This window comes from Gracilinanus agilis, chromosome 6, assembly GCF_016433145.1.
Source record: "Gracilinanus agilis isolate LMUSP501 chromosome 6, AgileGrace, whole genome shotgun sequence".
In the NCBI taxonomy this organism is placed as follows: domain Eukaryota; kingdom Metazoa; phylum Chordata; class Mammalia; order Didelphimorphia; family Didelphidae; genus Gracilinanus; species Gracilinanus agilis.
Window position 1 is genome coordinate 62,819,564 of NC_058135.1, and position 14,130 is coordinate 62,833,693.

Here is a 14,130-nt window from a genome sequence, read left to right on the forward strand (position 1 = left end):
TTTATATCAACACCTCATACACATGCCATGAGAAATTCCAAATGGAAAAATGACTTAGATATAAAAGATTACATTATTGACAAATCGGGGGAACAGGGGAAAAGATACCTTTCACAACTCTGGCTAGGGGAAGAATACATTATCAAACATGAGACGGAAAAGATCATAGAAGAAACAAAGTCCAATTTTGATTACATAAAATTGAAGGGAAATAGTTAATTTGAAAAAAAATTTTACAGTAAATTTTTCTGATAAAGGTCAGATATCTAAGATAAATAATGAACTGATTCAAACATATATAAACAAGGCATTCTCCAACATACAGTAATCAAAGAATATGAATAGGCATTTCTCAGAAGAAAAAAGTAAGCTATCTGCAATCATGTGGAGAACTTCTAGTTAAGAAGTCTGCTCTGAATAGAGGTAGGCACTGAGTGCCCACTTTCCCACACTAATAAAAACCTAAAAACAGCACCAAATTGAACAATGACCAACAACAAATCCAATGAGATTAAGACTTTATCTACCCTACAACTACACAAAAATTCAGAAGTCCATGAGCAACAGAGGAGGCCGACCAGGAAAGCCAGTGCTAGCAAACAAAATGGAAACTCCTTGCAGGACCAGAGAAGGGCCATATATACCTACCACCTATAAGGCTCTGTACATGGAGGCAGTGAGAATGGAAGGCTCCCATAAGAAAGACCCAAAATAGTTGGAAATCTATAGCTTTAACCTTGGAAACAGCTAAGAATGACATGGCAGCACTCAGATTGAGACATGTCAGACCCAAGAGCTCCTAGATCAGTAGCACTCAGTCATAAGATACCACCAAGGCCCTTTTAGATCTAATGCTCTGAATCTTAACCATTTAGGAAAGACTAAAATCACCTAGAACTCTTAGCATGGGTTCACTCTTGGAGGTAGAGATGACCAATGAATCCAGGTCATAACCAATCAGGGCCAACTACCTAAGAGACCAGTAATGGGTAGAGGCTGGTCCTAGCACAAAGCCCCAATTCAAGAGCTAAGTCTGGAAAGAGGATCAACACCTATAAAGGATTATTATACATCCAGAGAAACTCAAGAATTCAACTTAGAAGAGAATAACCACATTCAGAGAAATAAGTTGGATAATTTGGTTATTACTGGGTTAAAATCAAGTATATATAGTATCTCCTACATGAGGGCTAATAATAGATAATAGAAGTTTATGGATTCGTGCACAAACATGATAATATTTTTATTGTTACATTCATTTTTTTTTATTTTTTTTTAAACCCTTGTACTTCGGTGTATTGTCTCATAGATAGAAGATTGGTAAGGGTGGGCAATGGAGGTCAAGTGACTTTCCCAGGGTCACACAGCTGGGAAGTGGCTGAGGCCGGGTTTGAATCTAGGACCTTCTGTCTCTAGGCCTGACTCTCACTCCACTGAGCTACCCAGCTGCCCCTATTGTTACATTCATTTTTATTTTTTATGTTTTTGTTTACATATTTGAACAGATGTATTCTTCTATAGTAATGAATACCATACATAAAAAATATCATATCTGACAAGATTACTGTCTATTAGAAAGAGTTTCCAGAAACCATTTCATGAATAAAATAATGCAGTGACACTGAACCACTTTAACCAGTAATACTAGTTTCATAAGAAAAGTGTTAGATTTGGAATTAGAAGACCTAGGTTTACATTAAAGCTCTGAGATGTTAGTTTCCTCATCTGTAGAGTTAGTTAAGATTAAATAATATCTTAAAAGTTATCTCCCCACTCTAAATTCTATGATCCTAAATTCTGAGTGTTGGTACAAAGCAACAGTGACAGAAAGTAGTGAATACTTCTAAGATGAATGCTATTTTCAAAATCAACTATTAGAGGTCTTCCTCCTGCCGCCCACTGGAGCTTTTTCCATATTGACTGACCAGAGTCTGAGAATCCTCCGCTCTGGGGCCTGTCTGCATCCTCCCCATCCCAGTTTTTTTCCCTTTTGAAAACACTAAGAATAATGTCCTTACATCAATTTTTACTAGATCCATTCACCTGCCATACTTGGAACAGAGACTATACCCAGCTTGCCCTTAGCCCTAATAATCATGAAGTTCACATCTACAAGAAGAATGGGAACCAATGGATGAAAGCCCATGAACTGAAGGAGCACAATGGACACAGGTATTGACTGGGTTCCCAAGAGTGATCACATTGTAACTTGTGGGGCAATGTCTATGTCTGGAGTCAGAAAGATGGAATCTAGAAGACAACCTTAGTGATCTTGAGAATTAATCGTGCAGCCACCTCTGTGAAATGGAGAATAAATTTGCTGTAGGTAGTGAAGCTCGACTGATTTCTGTATGCTATTTTGAGTCTGAAAATGACTGGTGGGCGATCAAACACATAAAAAAGCCAATTCGTTTTACTGTTCTTAATTTGGACTGGCACCCCAACAATGTTTTGCTGGCTGCTGGATCTTATGACTTCAAATGCAGAGTATTTTCTGCCTACATTAGAGAAGTTGATGAAAAATTGGCCAGTTCTTCATGGGGTACCAAGATGCTTTTTGGTCAGCTGCTGTCAGAATTTGGTGGTACTGGAAGTGGTGGTTGGGTCCATGTGATCGGTTTCTCTGCCAATAGAAACCATCTCATTTGGGTCAGCCATGATTGTACTGTATCAGTTGCTGATGCCTCTAAAAACATGATGTTTCACAGCTGAAAACAGAATTCTTCCCATTCTCGAGTGTGTCGTTTGTCTCTGAGAATAGCATGGTGGCTTTTTGGCCATGACTGCTCCCCGATGCCATTTAATTATGATTGTGGCCCCTTGACCTTCGTCTCCAAATTAGACATTCCAAAACAGAACATTCAGCACAACATCTCTGCTGTGGACAAGAGAGCTACAACCGAGGATCACAACACTACTCTAGACACACCACACCAAAACAGCGTCACCCAAGTGTCTATTTATGAAGTGGACAAACAAGACTGCCGCAAATTTTGCGCCATTGGCATTGATGGAACTATGACAATTTGGGATTTCAAGTCTTTGATCCTGGGGCTCCAAATCATGTGAAGTTGTATTTCCACTCTCTAGCATGACAGACATTTGACAGAATTCAGCTCGAGCATTTGCATGAAGATGGGGAAGACCAATACCACAAGCCGACACTGAGAAAATATCCCTTGCAGATGTTTTGTTATTGTTGCTTTTTGAACATAATTGGTGATTGTATTGGTTTAAAAAAAACCAGCAGTGATGTCTTTTTGATTGGCTGTTTCATTCCATTCTTGGCCAAAGCTTCTCTTTTAAGTAGTTTATTGTAGGAACTTGTCACACTGAATTAAAGGGGGATTTTATGTAAATTGTCTGCTAGAAAAAAAAAAACTCACAACTACTAGAATAGTTCTAGAACATCTGCTTACCTCAAAACTTACTCTCTCATCCCTACCCCATTTCCCATTTCCATTTTCTTTTATCTATCTACCTATTATAACTTTTGTGTTTCTTTTTTCATCAATCCCTAACCACAATTCCCTTTCTTCTACCTTCTATCCTTTGGAAACAGGAGAGGAGTATAGGAATTTGGGGAAATTGCAAAGAAATGGAATGAAGGAATGGGAAGGATAATGCAGAAAACTACTCTTCTAATGTCTGATAAGAGATTGCTAATCCTTGCTTTTTCACATTTCACACAGTAAGTAAGAGGTTCAGTTTTGTAACTTTCACAACTTCTATCAGTCCAATGAGGGAGGTAGAATACATGTCCCCCAGTAGGGCTACAAATGTCATGGTTGATGGCAGAAATTGAGGCTTCCCAAACATTTCTAGCAGTCCTCAGGAAAAAAAGTGAAACTGGGAAGCTGTGGGATAAGAAATTGTAGTGATGGGCTATCAGGATTCCTGGGAGTTGAAGGAAAACTAGGGAGCTTAGGCACCTGAACTGATGATGGGGAAGTGCTGACTGGATATGTCAGGTTTTCTAGTGGCTCTGACAAAATGATGGAGGAAAAGAAGGAAACATGGTAAGAATAATAGTAATGATAAGTTACTTGGGGAAGGAAAGCAGTAGAAATCTGTAACTAGAAGAATCAGAGTCAGAGAGGGCAATGGTATGAAAATAAAATCCTTAGCAAAATTTATTTTGAGTTTGGTCTCAAATATATTATTTTTCAGTTCACTAACAATCACACAAATATCAATGTAATTTTATGCAGATTGATAAATATTATAAAAATGCAATAGATATGTTCAGTTTTGCAAGAGTAAAGTTTACCAGATAAGATTCTTGTTTTCAGAGACTCCTCAGGTAAGTTTATCATAAAGTCTTCATTTCTTGGGCTCAGTGTTGGGACCTTTTGCACTGGTGACATCATCTATCCAGAAAAAAATTATATGATGAGGCAAAGTCCTTGAGCCCAAAAGAGTTACTCTTAACTGGTTACAACCTGATTTCTTCTTTTAGACATTGAAATCCTAGGATCAGGCATGTAATTTTCCATCCTCATGAAGGAACTGGGGAAAATTGTGAAAAATTGGTCCTCCTCCTCATTAGATATTCACCATTTAGAGATATCTAGGTGAGGGTTGAATACTGAGCGTCCAAAACTGTATTTAATGACTCAAGAGGCTGAATATTTTTGCCTTTAATCACTAAGAGAGATCACTGACCAATTAATTTATTGGTTATTGCTAACCTGATCACTGAATTTATTTTCCTACCCAGAACCCATTGTCTCAGAGTTTTTAATCGTCACAACCAACAATTCTATAAATACTTGGTGTTTCGCAATTTAGTCCAATTGGAAGTGTTGTTATATTATCTATGGACCAATGGCCCTGGGTAAGACAGGATGGGTTTTAGGCACAAGAGCTGGGTCACTTTTTTATAGACTGAATAGAACAGACCTTGACCCCATAGTAGTAACCTAAACTCTTGAAAGACTTAGCACCTGAACAGATCCTCTTGACAGCCCCCGACCTAAGGATTACCTTATCCATGGATAGCCCAGACCTAAGTGACTATAGCCCATTAAAATGAACCTTCCAAACCAAGGCAGATTTGGACCTAATAGATTTAACTGAACTCTAGTCTTTTAAAGAACATATTGAGTCAAATGGCTATTTTTGAGTAGATACTACTGAAAGAAGGAGTAAAGAAATAACAATTTTCTGTTATAGTTCTTAACCTCTAAGTTTTCTAGGTAACTTGCTATAATTAAAATTTGCAGAGGATGTGCTAACCTGATTTGGTAGGCAGAATGTCCTTACCTAGGAGTTTCCTACACTCAGTGAAATCACAGGTTCATTCTCTGTCACTCACTCTATCTTGTTTGTCCTAGGATATGATTGTCTTAAAATAGCTCTTATGCAACTTTATATAATACTCTGATTAAAGTAGTAAGGGAAAATAATTGGAGGAAGATACATTGATAGTTTAAGTTTATCCATTTAATCTGTGATAATGTATAGTGGGAAATGTTGAAATCTGGAATAAGGATCTAGATCTGAATCTTGGGTTTGACACTATCTGCTTAAGACCCTGGATCTCTCATATATAAACCAATGTATATATTCTGCTGATTATAAAAAGTGCTTTTGTAAAAAAAATTTTTTTACTTATTCAGAAGTGGGACAGACAAATTAAACTACAAAAAGAATAGGTGTTTTGCCTCCCCATGCTTCCTTGTACCTCAAGGAGAAGGTTCTTGAAATCCACCTAGAATTAGGTCCTTTAGAACTTCAAATTTGCAAAAGGAAGACCATCAGGAAATTGGTTTTGTTGTCATACAACATCAGAAAATAGGACAGAGAAAAACAGAACCTTTTTTCCTCAACATAATGCAGCCCTTTTGTAACATGTATATCCTCTTGCCGCTAGATGCTTGCATATGAAGTGATTTCTAAACACTATAGTATAGATAACTATGGATTATTATTACATTGGTAAGACAAAGTGCTGAAGGAATTTACACTGGAGATAAAAGAACAAATGAACTGGCTGCTTAAACACACAAAGGAGGATGTTAAACTTGTAAAAAAAGTGAGAATTGGGTCTTTTTAAGTTCCTTGGATGAGCAGAGGGGTTAAAATTGAGGAGCTGATTTATCATTTTGGTATGGTTATCTTTCAGTTCAAATGTTGCCCATTCGGAATGTGAAAGGAGGGACCACAGAGGAGGATGAGTTTTCTCAACTGTCACTTCACTCCTGACCTGACTGGGACCCAGGGGGGTTGGTTTTTGGTTGGGAGATTTGATTTTGGGTGGATCTTGAGTGAATCTGGCTCCTCTGTACCCCTTTATTAGTGACTATTGGAGATCACAACTACCAACACCAATTTCTACTATCTTCATTTACCAACAAAGAAAATATTGAACAGCAATTCTCCAATTTGGCCGGGGAGCCCAGACTCACGGGGGAGTGAGCTTGAAATATGGGGGGGGTCCTTTCCCTGATCCTGCTTGAATCATTTTATCCTGTTACTTCCCTCTTATATTAGTTTAGAGATATTTGATAGGAGATTGTAGGGGGAAGAGAGTTAGGTACTATGACCAAGCCTCAGAAGAAGTCCAGAGTTGCTCTCTTGGGGAGAAGACATAGTTGATAGTGAAGCATATCCTTTCCCGCCATCCTTGATTCCCCTATACCTTTTCCCCTGTACCCTAAATTAATTTATCCTTTAATAAACCCCTGACAAGTTTGATACTTAACAGTCTGGAGCATTTACTTTGAGGGGAAGAAGACTGATCTTGTGGATGAGAGGAAGACTAATTCCAAACACCATCTTGAAGGGAAAAGCTACTTGAACTTAGGAGGGGGGAGGCTTGTCTCAATATTGCTAGCTTTGAGGGTGGGATACAACCCACTAGGGTCACAAGTGAACCCCAACATCCTTCCTTCAACATCCCCACTATAGCTTTGCCAATTTGGGAACCTCTTTGAGTTTATTCCCTCATAGGTCTTTCCTGGGGTGGGGGTAAATGGTTAGCTGGTTTGGCCCACTGAATATTATCGGGTGGGGGTCCTGATAAACACCTCCTACACCATCGATACCCTCATACAATTCTCTATTGAAAGGGATGCCCACTACATCACAGTTATAAATTAATCCAAGTCAAATATCCAGTCTAATCACTCCTTTTTATAATCTGGTGCTGGGAGTTGAGGGGAAAGGTTAACCCCAACTTTGCTCTTGTCTATGACAGAATTAATGAGAGCAAGAATATAATCCTAGCTGATATGGTATTATCCTTTTAACAATAAAATGTAAAAAATAATCTCTTCAAATTACTTAAGATCTGTTCATACCGTGTTTGTTTCTCGTGAAGACCAATTAGATAACTTTAAATTATAATCCAAAGAAGAGGATGTCACAGTATTGCCTGAATCTGTAAAAGGGAAATCCAAAATTGCTGTAAGAGAAAAAAAAAAAGACAACTATACTTAGTAACTACCCCCCAGTATTACTTGGTATTTTACAAAGTTAAATCTTACTTACAAATATTATTTTCATTTGAGTCCTTAATAAAATCAGTTGTCACTTGAAAATCCTCTTCTCCCCTGAAGCTTAGACCGTCTTCCAAAATGTTTTCTCCATCTGGGGGCTTAAATATATACATCCATTTAGCTCATTAAGATTACCATACATACAAACTTTTTTGCTATGAAAAAGAACATTTTCAAATCACAAGTTTGTCACTGGGACCATTTCTAATCTCAGAAAACTAAGAGTATTATTCATATAAAAGAAAAAAAATACTTTGTGTAAATAATCTACCATACTCTCATGAAAATCACTTAACTTTGCTAGCAAAGGAATCATAAAACAGCAGGATTTCATTTTATATAACTAATAGGTTCCAAGACCCTTCATGTAACTTGAAAATCATGTATAACAGTGAGCCCCATTATTTGATAAGTATTTCTTACACATCTAGGCACTTTGTGACTTTTCTTAGACTTATCAGAGCTATTGACATCATTACTCTTGTACTCTGAGGCCATTACTAATAACTGAATAGTGTTAATGAAAAAAGAGAAACACTGCTCTGAAGTGAACATAATTTGTTGAAAGCGAGAACTTGGGACAAAGACTGATGCAGGAGCTAATGACTGGTATAAAATAATGTAATCAAGAAATGACTCACATTAACACTCCTCAGAGCAAAAATGAATGTGATTGGGCAAACTGCCATAAGACTTTGAGCTCACTTTGAGCTTTGAGGAAAATGGAACAGATTTAGTGTGTAGATAAAAATATTTATTTTGCATGTTATTTTGCCTTTATTTTTTGAACAACAATCATGTATACCTAAATTTGCATGTGTTGAATTCACATAAAATAACTATTTAAGGTTTGTAAAGCATTTATATATCTCATTTGAAGCTCACAACTCTATGAGTATTCCAAGTATAATTAGCCCCATTTTAGAGGAGAGGAAACAGAGGCTCAGAGAGGTTCAATACTTTTTCTATGGTCCCACAGATGATAAACATCAAAGGTGAGCTAGAACTGTTGTCTCCTGGCTCTGAGTCCAGCCTTCTATTTACCATGCTACACTCCATCGATCCTTGGCAAGCTGGTAAGAGGGCCCAGATTTGTCATCTCTCAATGTGGAAACTCTCTCCACTGATACAGAGTGACACTCATCTGTACTTCCTAAGGCAGTGAGCCTTCAAGCTGGGGGAACTATGCCAGACCCAACAAATCTTTAATTGCTACAATGCTTTCCTTCACATCTTTGCTAACCTATACACTTTTTTTTAAGGTAATTTTTTTTTTTAATTTTAAACCCTTAACTTCTGTGTATTGACTTATAGGTGGAAGATTGGTAAGGGTAGGCAATGGGGGTCAAGTGACTTGCCCAGGGTCACACAGCTGGGAAGTGTCTGAGGCCAGATTTGAACCTAGGACCTCCTGTCTCTAGGCCTGGCTCTCAATCCACTGAGCTACCCAGCTGCCCCCTAACCTATACACTTTTTAAATGGATATAAACAGAGTTTTGCCTCTCAAGATTTTGTAACTGTGTTATCCTTTGTCACTGAGAAGTGTAAATGAACTAATATTCCTTGCTAAAGAATACCTGGATATAGTTACATTATAAATAAGGTCTTTATCTAGTTGTTAGAATCTTTGTGGATCAGAAGTCTATTCCCCTTCTCTTACAGAATCTGAATTAGAATTTCAAATGTAGAATCCCATAGGAGAAATTACAGGGTCCAGTGTATAGGGCTGAGCTTGAACTGGCTCACAGAAATCAACTGTTGAATTTTATTGTGAGCATTTGTACCGTGGAGGCCAGCAAATGCTAGAAATCAGGGCTTGCTTTTTTGGTTTGTTGATTATCTGCACTTAAGGAAGCAATGGATAAAATGCTAATAATGCAGATAAAACTTAAAAGCATGTGGTATAGACATGTTTTTTCCTGGAGAACCAGTAATTAAACATTTACCATCACACCACTGGCTAGGGGCAGAAGGGACTTCTAAGAGGTCTTCAACTCCTAACATGAGAGAGTTAACCAAGAATACCTCAGGGACATACCAGGGAGGTTTCAAGTATCTCTTAAGTGTTATTTGTTCCTTGCTTTTTGTTTCTACCCTTAAGACCAGTCTAGAAAGGTTTTAGCTATCTGCCTAATAATAACTCCATGGATAAGAATCTGGCATCATAGAAAAGACCTTCCATAAGTTACTTGTTAGCCAATGTTAAGTAAATGAGGCAGTCTTATACATTCATACTTTGATCCATCTCAGCCAAGATAAGCTCCAAATGAATACATGACCTAAACATAAAGGGTAACATCATAAACAAATTGGAGGAGAAAGGAAGAAACCACCTTTTGTGGCTAGGGGAAAAGTTAAAGACAAAGCAAGACAACAGAGACAGTCATAAAAGATTAAAAGGACAATTCTCACTACATGAAATTAAAATTTTTTTCAACAAACAAAACCAATATAGGTAAAATAAGGGAAATGGTTAACCAGGGGAAATTTTTTTATACAAAGCTTCTCTGATAAGGAATTCATTTCCAAGATATCTAAGGAACTGATTCAAATTTATAAGAGTAAAAGTCATTGTCCAAATGATAAAGAGTAAGATATGACTGGTAAATTTTTAAGGAAGAAATAAAAAAAAATTTCAAATCACATTTTGCTATGTAAAAGAAAAAAAATGGATTCTACCTCATATTATTTGGACTGGCAAAGTTGATAAGAAAGGAAAATGACAAATGTTGGTATGTTGTGGGAAAATAAACATATGAACGCACTATTTGTAGAGCTATAAACTGGTCTAATCATTCTATAAAGTAATCCAGAACCAAAAAATTAATGAACTGTATATATTCTTTGACCCAGCAATACTACTCATAGGTCTGTATTCCAAAGATAGGAAATGAAGAGAAAACAGATCCATATGTACAAAAATATTTAAAGCAGCTTTTTGTAGTGGCAAAGAACTAAGGTGAAAAGGAACAACTTGGGAACGATTGAAAAAATGATGGTAAATGAATGTAATAGAATGTTATGTGACTGAAGAATAGTTCCAAAGAGATCTGGGAAGACTTGTATGAACAGATGCAGAGAGAAATGAATAGAATCAGAACAATTTGTACCATAGCAACAACACTGCAAAGACAATGACTTTGAAAGACTCATGAATTCTGATGAACACAATTTCAAGCAAAAGTCTAGAGAAGCAATTAGATAGTATTCATTCCACTCCTGAAAAGGAGGTGGTGGACTTAAGGAGTAGAATAGATTTATTAGGTCATATATTTGGAATATGTATTTTTGGATGTGGTAAATGTGAAGATTTCTTTGGTTTAACTCTGCGTATTTGTTAAAAAGGTTTTATTTTAATTTTTCAATGGGAGAGAACATCCTCTTTTGTTTATTTTTGTCCAATGTCCATTGTTTATTATTGTCTAAATGGTAAATGGAAGCAGAGGTGGGAAGGAACAAAATCAAATTAAAAAAATAAGATGGTCAGAAGCAGTAGACTTAAGTAAAGTTTTTCATGTGTGCAAAGGTAGAGATCCAGAATTCACAATAACAATGATTTCTCCTAAAATTTTTCATAGAATTCACTAATTTTTATTAAAGATTAAAAAAAATAATAGATTCAAGTAAGGCAACATCATGTATATGGAAAGAGACATATGGGTCTTGACACTGGGCAATGACATTGGGCAATCTCTATTTCAGTTCTTTCTTTGTCAGTCTCTCCATCCATTAAATGGGGCTAACATTTGTCCTACTTACTATGAAGAATTTAATGAGGATAAATGACATAGAGAAAGTCTTTGAAAAGCACAACATGTAATAGAAATGTTAGGTACAGTTAAAATAATCTGTATTCAAATGGTATAGGTGAGGCACAATAGACTGACACATATAGAAGCTCACCTTTACCAATCTCAAGGTTTGACTGCTAACTGCCTAACTGCACAGAAAGTGAAAGAGGCTGTAAAAAGTGTAGAAAATATATAAAATAGATGATACACATGGGGCCAAATCAAGAGCTGTGTTATAACTTAGGGTTTGATTCAAGAGACTAAGTTCTGATGTTATTTACATTTCTGGATCAGACTGTTCTACTGAAACATTACCATGCACAGAGACTTCTAAAGTGAGAGGCATTATTCTGTGTTTTTATGAATTTGAATTACTACTTAAAATGATAAGCATTTTCTTTAGTAGACCAATTTGCCTTTTTCATTAATTACTACCCTTTTATGCAGAAAGTAGTAGTTCTTTGAATACCTGTTTCTAAAAAGTAAGCAATCATTAAAATGTGTTTTTCAATCCTAACTACTTTTATCTGAAGTTTTCTATCAATTTTTATGATTCAGCTCTACAATTATTTTTGCTAGCATTACTCTCTTCACAGAATGTATTTTGGTGCTAACATAAGAGAAAATGATGTATTGAAATGCAAACAGAAGAAATTTCTTTACCTGTAAGAAATCAGTCATCATACAACTGCTAGGCAACTTTGGTGACAAAAAGTAAGCCCCTGCTGGGAAGCTCTCGTACTCCACACTATCTGGATAGTGATTCCACTCTAGCTGGGAGCAGTGTTCTCTGACCATTACCTCACTAGAAGCTGATCCTGATACTCGGTGCCCTTGAAACTCAACTGGCTAGGAACATTAAAAATGAAAATATTTAAAATGCATAGGGAAGGATAACTCATTCATAATATCTATTTAGAAAATACATAGCATGTTTTCTATAAAATGTCATCTAGGGTAAATAACTACCAAGGCATTGATTCTCTTCTATTATTTGAGTAGCAAATGCCAAATTACCCAAATGCTAAAACCAAGGAAATATTTGCTCTTCTATCCTAAAGTAGGAGAATAACTAAAAAGAAATGTATTGGGGGCAGCTGGGTAGCTCAGTGGATTGAGAGCCAGGCCTAGAGACGGGAGGTCCTAGGTTCAAATCTGGCCTCAGACACTTCCCAGCTGTGTGACCCTGGACAAGTCACTTGACCCCCATTGCCTACCCTTACCACTCTTCTGCCTTGGAGCCAATACACAGTATTGACTCCAAGATGGAAGGTAAGGGTTTAGGAAAAAAAAAAAAAAGAAATGTATTGTTAAATATCAATAAATATATTATTAAATTAAAATTAAAAAATTAAAATTAAATTTAAGACCCATTGCTGTTTTAGTTCCCTTTATAGAGTAAATCCTCAAGAAGTGTAATAGCCAAATTCCTGAAGGATTCAAGGAATAACAAAACAGTGAACAAGAGGGCAAATTAATCTTGTGTGTTTCTTTTTGTAAAGAGCTCTGAATACTTATAGGCAAAGATGGATGTTGTAGTGAGGGTATGGGGATGGTATGTGAAACCCCCTACTGCTTTTTTGATTATAATATTAGCCTTTATGATTATTTCAGTTTTTGAGTTAATAGTGTAAAAGGGGATTTTTTTATCTTAACTTAATTAATCAAGTACTTAGAGTGCTCCACCCTTTTAACTTAGTCAGGAACTTGAGGATCCTTTTGATAAAAGTTCACACCCTCAGAGGACCTGAGGTGGATCCCATAGGCACTACACCTTGGGCAGTGCCAGGCTAATTAAGAAACTATTATTGGTTCCTGAGATGTGATAGTCTCCTGACTTAAGAGTTAATTTTTATAAACAGCAACCACAACAACTTTTTATAACTCTTAATTTGATCAAAACCCATTTTAACTCTCAAAATAGTCAAATAATATATTTTGCTTCATTTAAGAAAAATACAGTTCTGGGTGGTATCAAATCTTGTTTACATCTTGACCTTACGCCTATAGTCCCAGAGTTTCCACTTAGCCCACCACAACCTCTTTTTTAGTATTAAAAGATAGTCAGAAAGGGGTGGAGAAATACTCTTTTTTGTATATAGTCAGGCAAGCACCCAACTGCTGACTCCTAGCATTTCATAATAATTTCCAGCAAAAAAACAACTAGCCCCTAACCCCTTATTGCAGAGGCCTTAGAAAGGTCAGGTATAATAATAGACATGTTATCATCCATAGTGATTTTTTATTACACTTTCTAGTTTAATCAGCACTTGTGTCATTAATTAAGAAATGCCTGTTTGTTGATTGAATTTGCTGTCACTGTGTCATCTGGTTTCTTGGCATAAAAAATGCTATCTCCTATTGCTCAGGATCTCTGGTCCTGATCTGGACCAGGGTCTGGGAGTTTGAGGCATCTCTCAATAAAATAATTTAGCTTGGAGTTTTTTGTATTAGTGTGATAAATTTTCGCCACAGTGTGGGAGAGAGGAAGAGAGAGAGAGAAAGAGAGAAAAAGAGAAAGAGAGAGAGAGAGAGAGACAGAGACAGAGACAGAGAGACAGTGACAGAGAGTCAGAGAGAGAAGGCCTGCTTTTGAAATCTCTGTTACTCATTATGTGGTCACCTTGGGCAAGTCACTTCCCTCAATGGTCCTCTGTTTCCTCATTTATAAAATGAGGAATTTGGTTAGATGATATCCAGTGACCCTTCCAGATCTAAATCCTATTACATTTTACCTGATATTTAAAGAGAAACAAGTCAAAGATTTATTTCTAAATGAAAAATTGGTAAAATAATGAATAAAGATTTAGTAAAATTTAATATAAATATCCTAAATC

At 36.5% G+C, this 14,130-nt stretch overlaps 1 protein-coding gene and 1 pseudogene across 1 annotated transcript in view; one reads left to right on the forward strand and one right to left on the reverse strand.

Moving 5' to 3' along the window:
* ZGRF1 (zinc finger GRF-type containing 1) overlaps window positions 1–14,130 on the reverse strand; it is an 86,720-nt gene that overhangs the window by 49,600 nt on the left and 22,990 nt on the right. Inside the window, exons 8-11 of the mRNA XM_044681050.1 lie at window positions 11,957–12,142; window positions 7,495–7,600; window positions 7,305–7,408; window positions 4,271–4,370 (exon numbers count right to left, since the gene is read on the reverse strand). Coding sequence (XP_044536985.1) covers window positions 4,271–4,370; window positions 7,305–7,408; window positions 7,495–7,600; window positions 11,957–12,142 — 496 coding nt within the window. The remainder of the gene's footprint in view (window positions 1–4,270; window positions 4,371–7,304; window positions 7,409–7,494; window positions 7,601–11,956; window positions 12,143–14,130) is intronic.
* Window positions 1,971–3,069, forward strand: LOC123251761 (annotated as a pseudogene).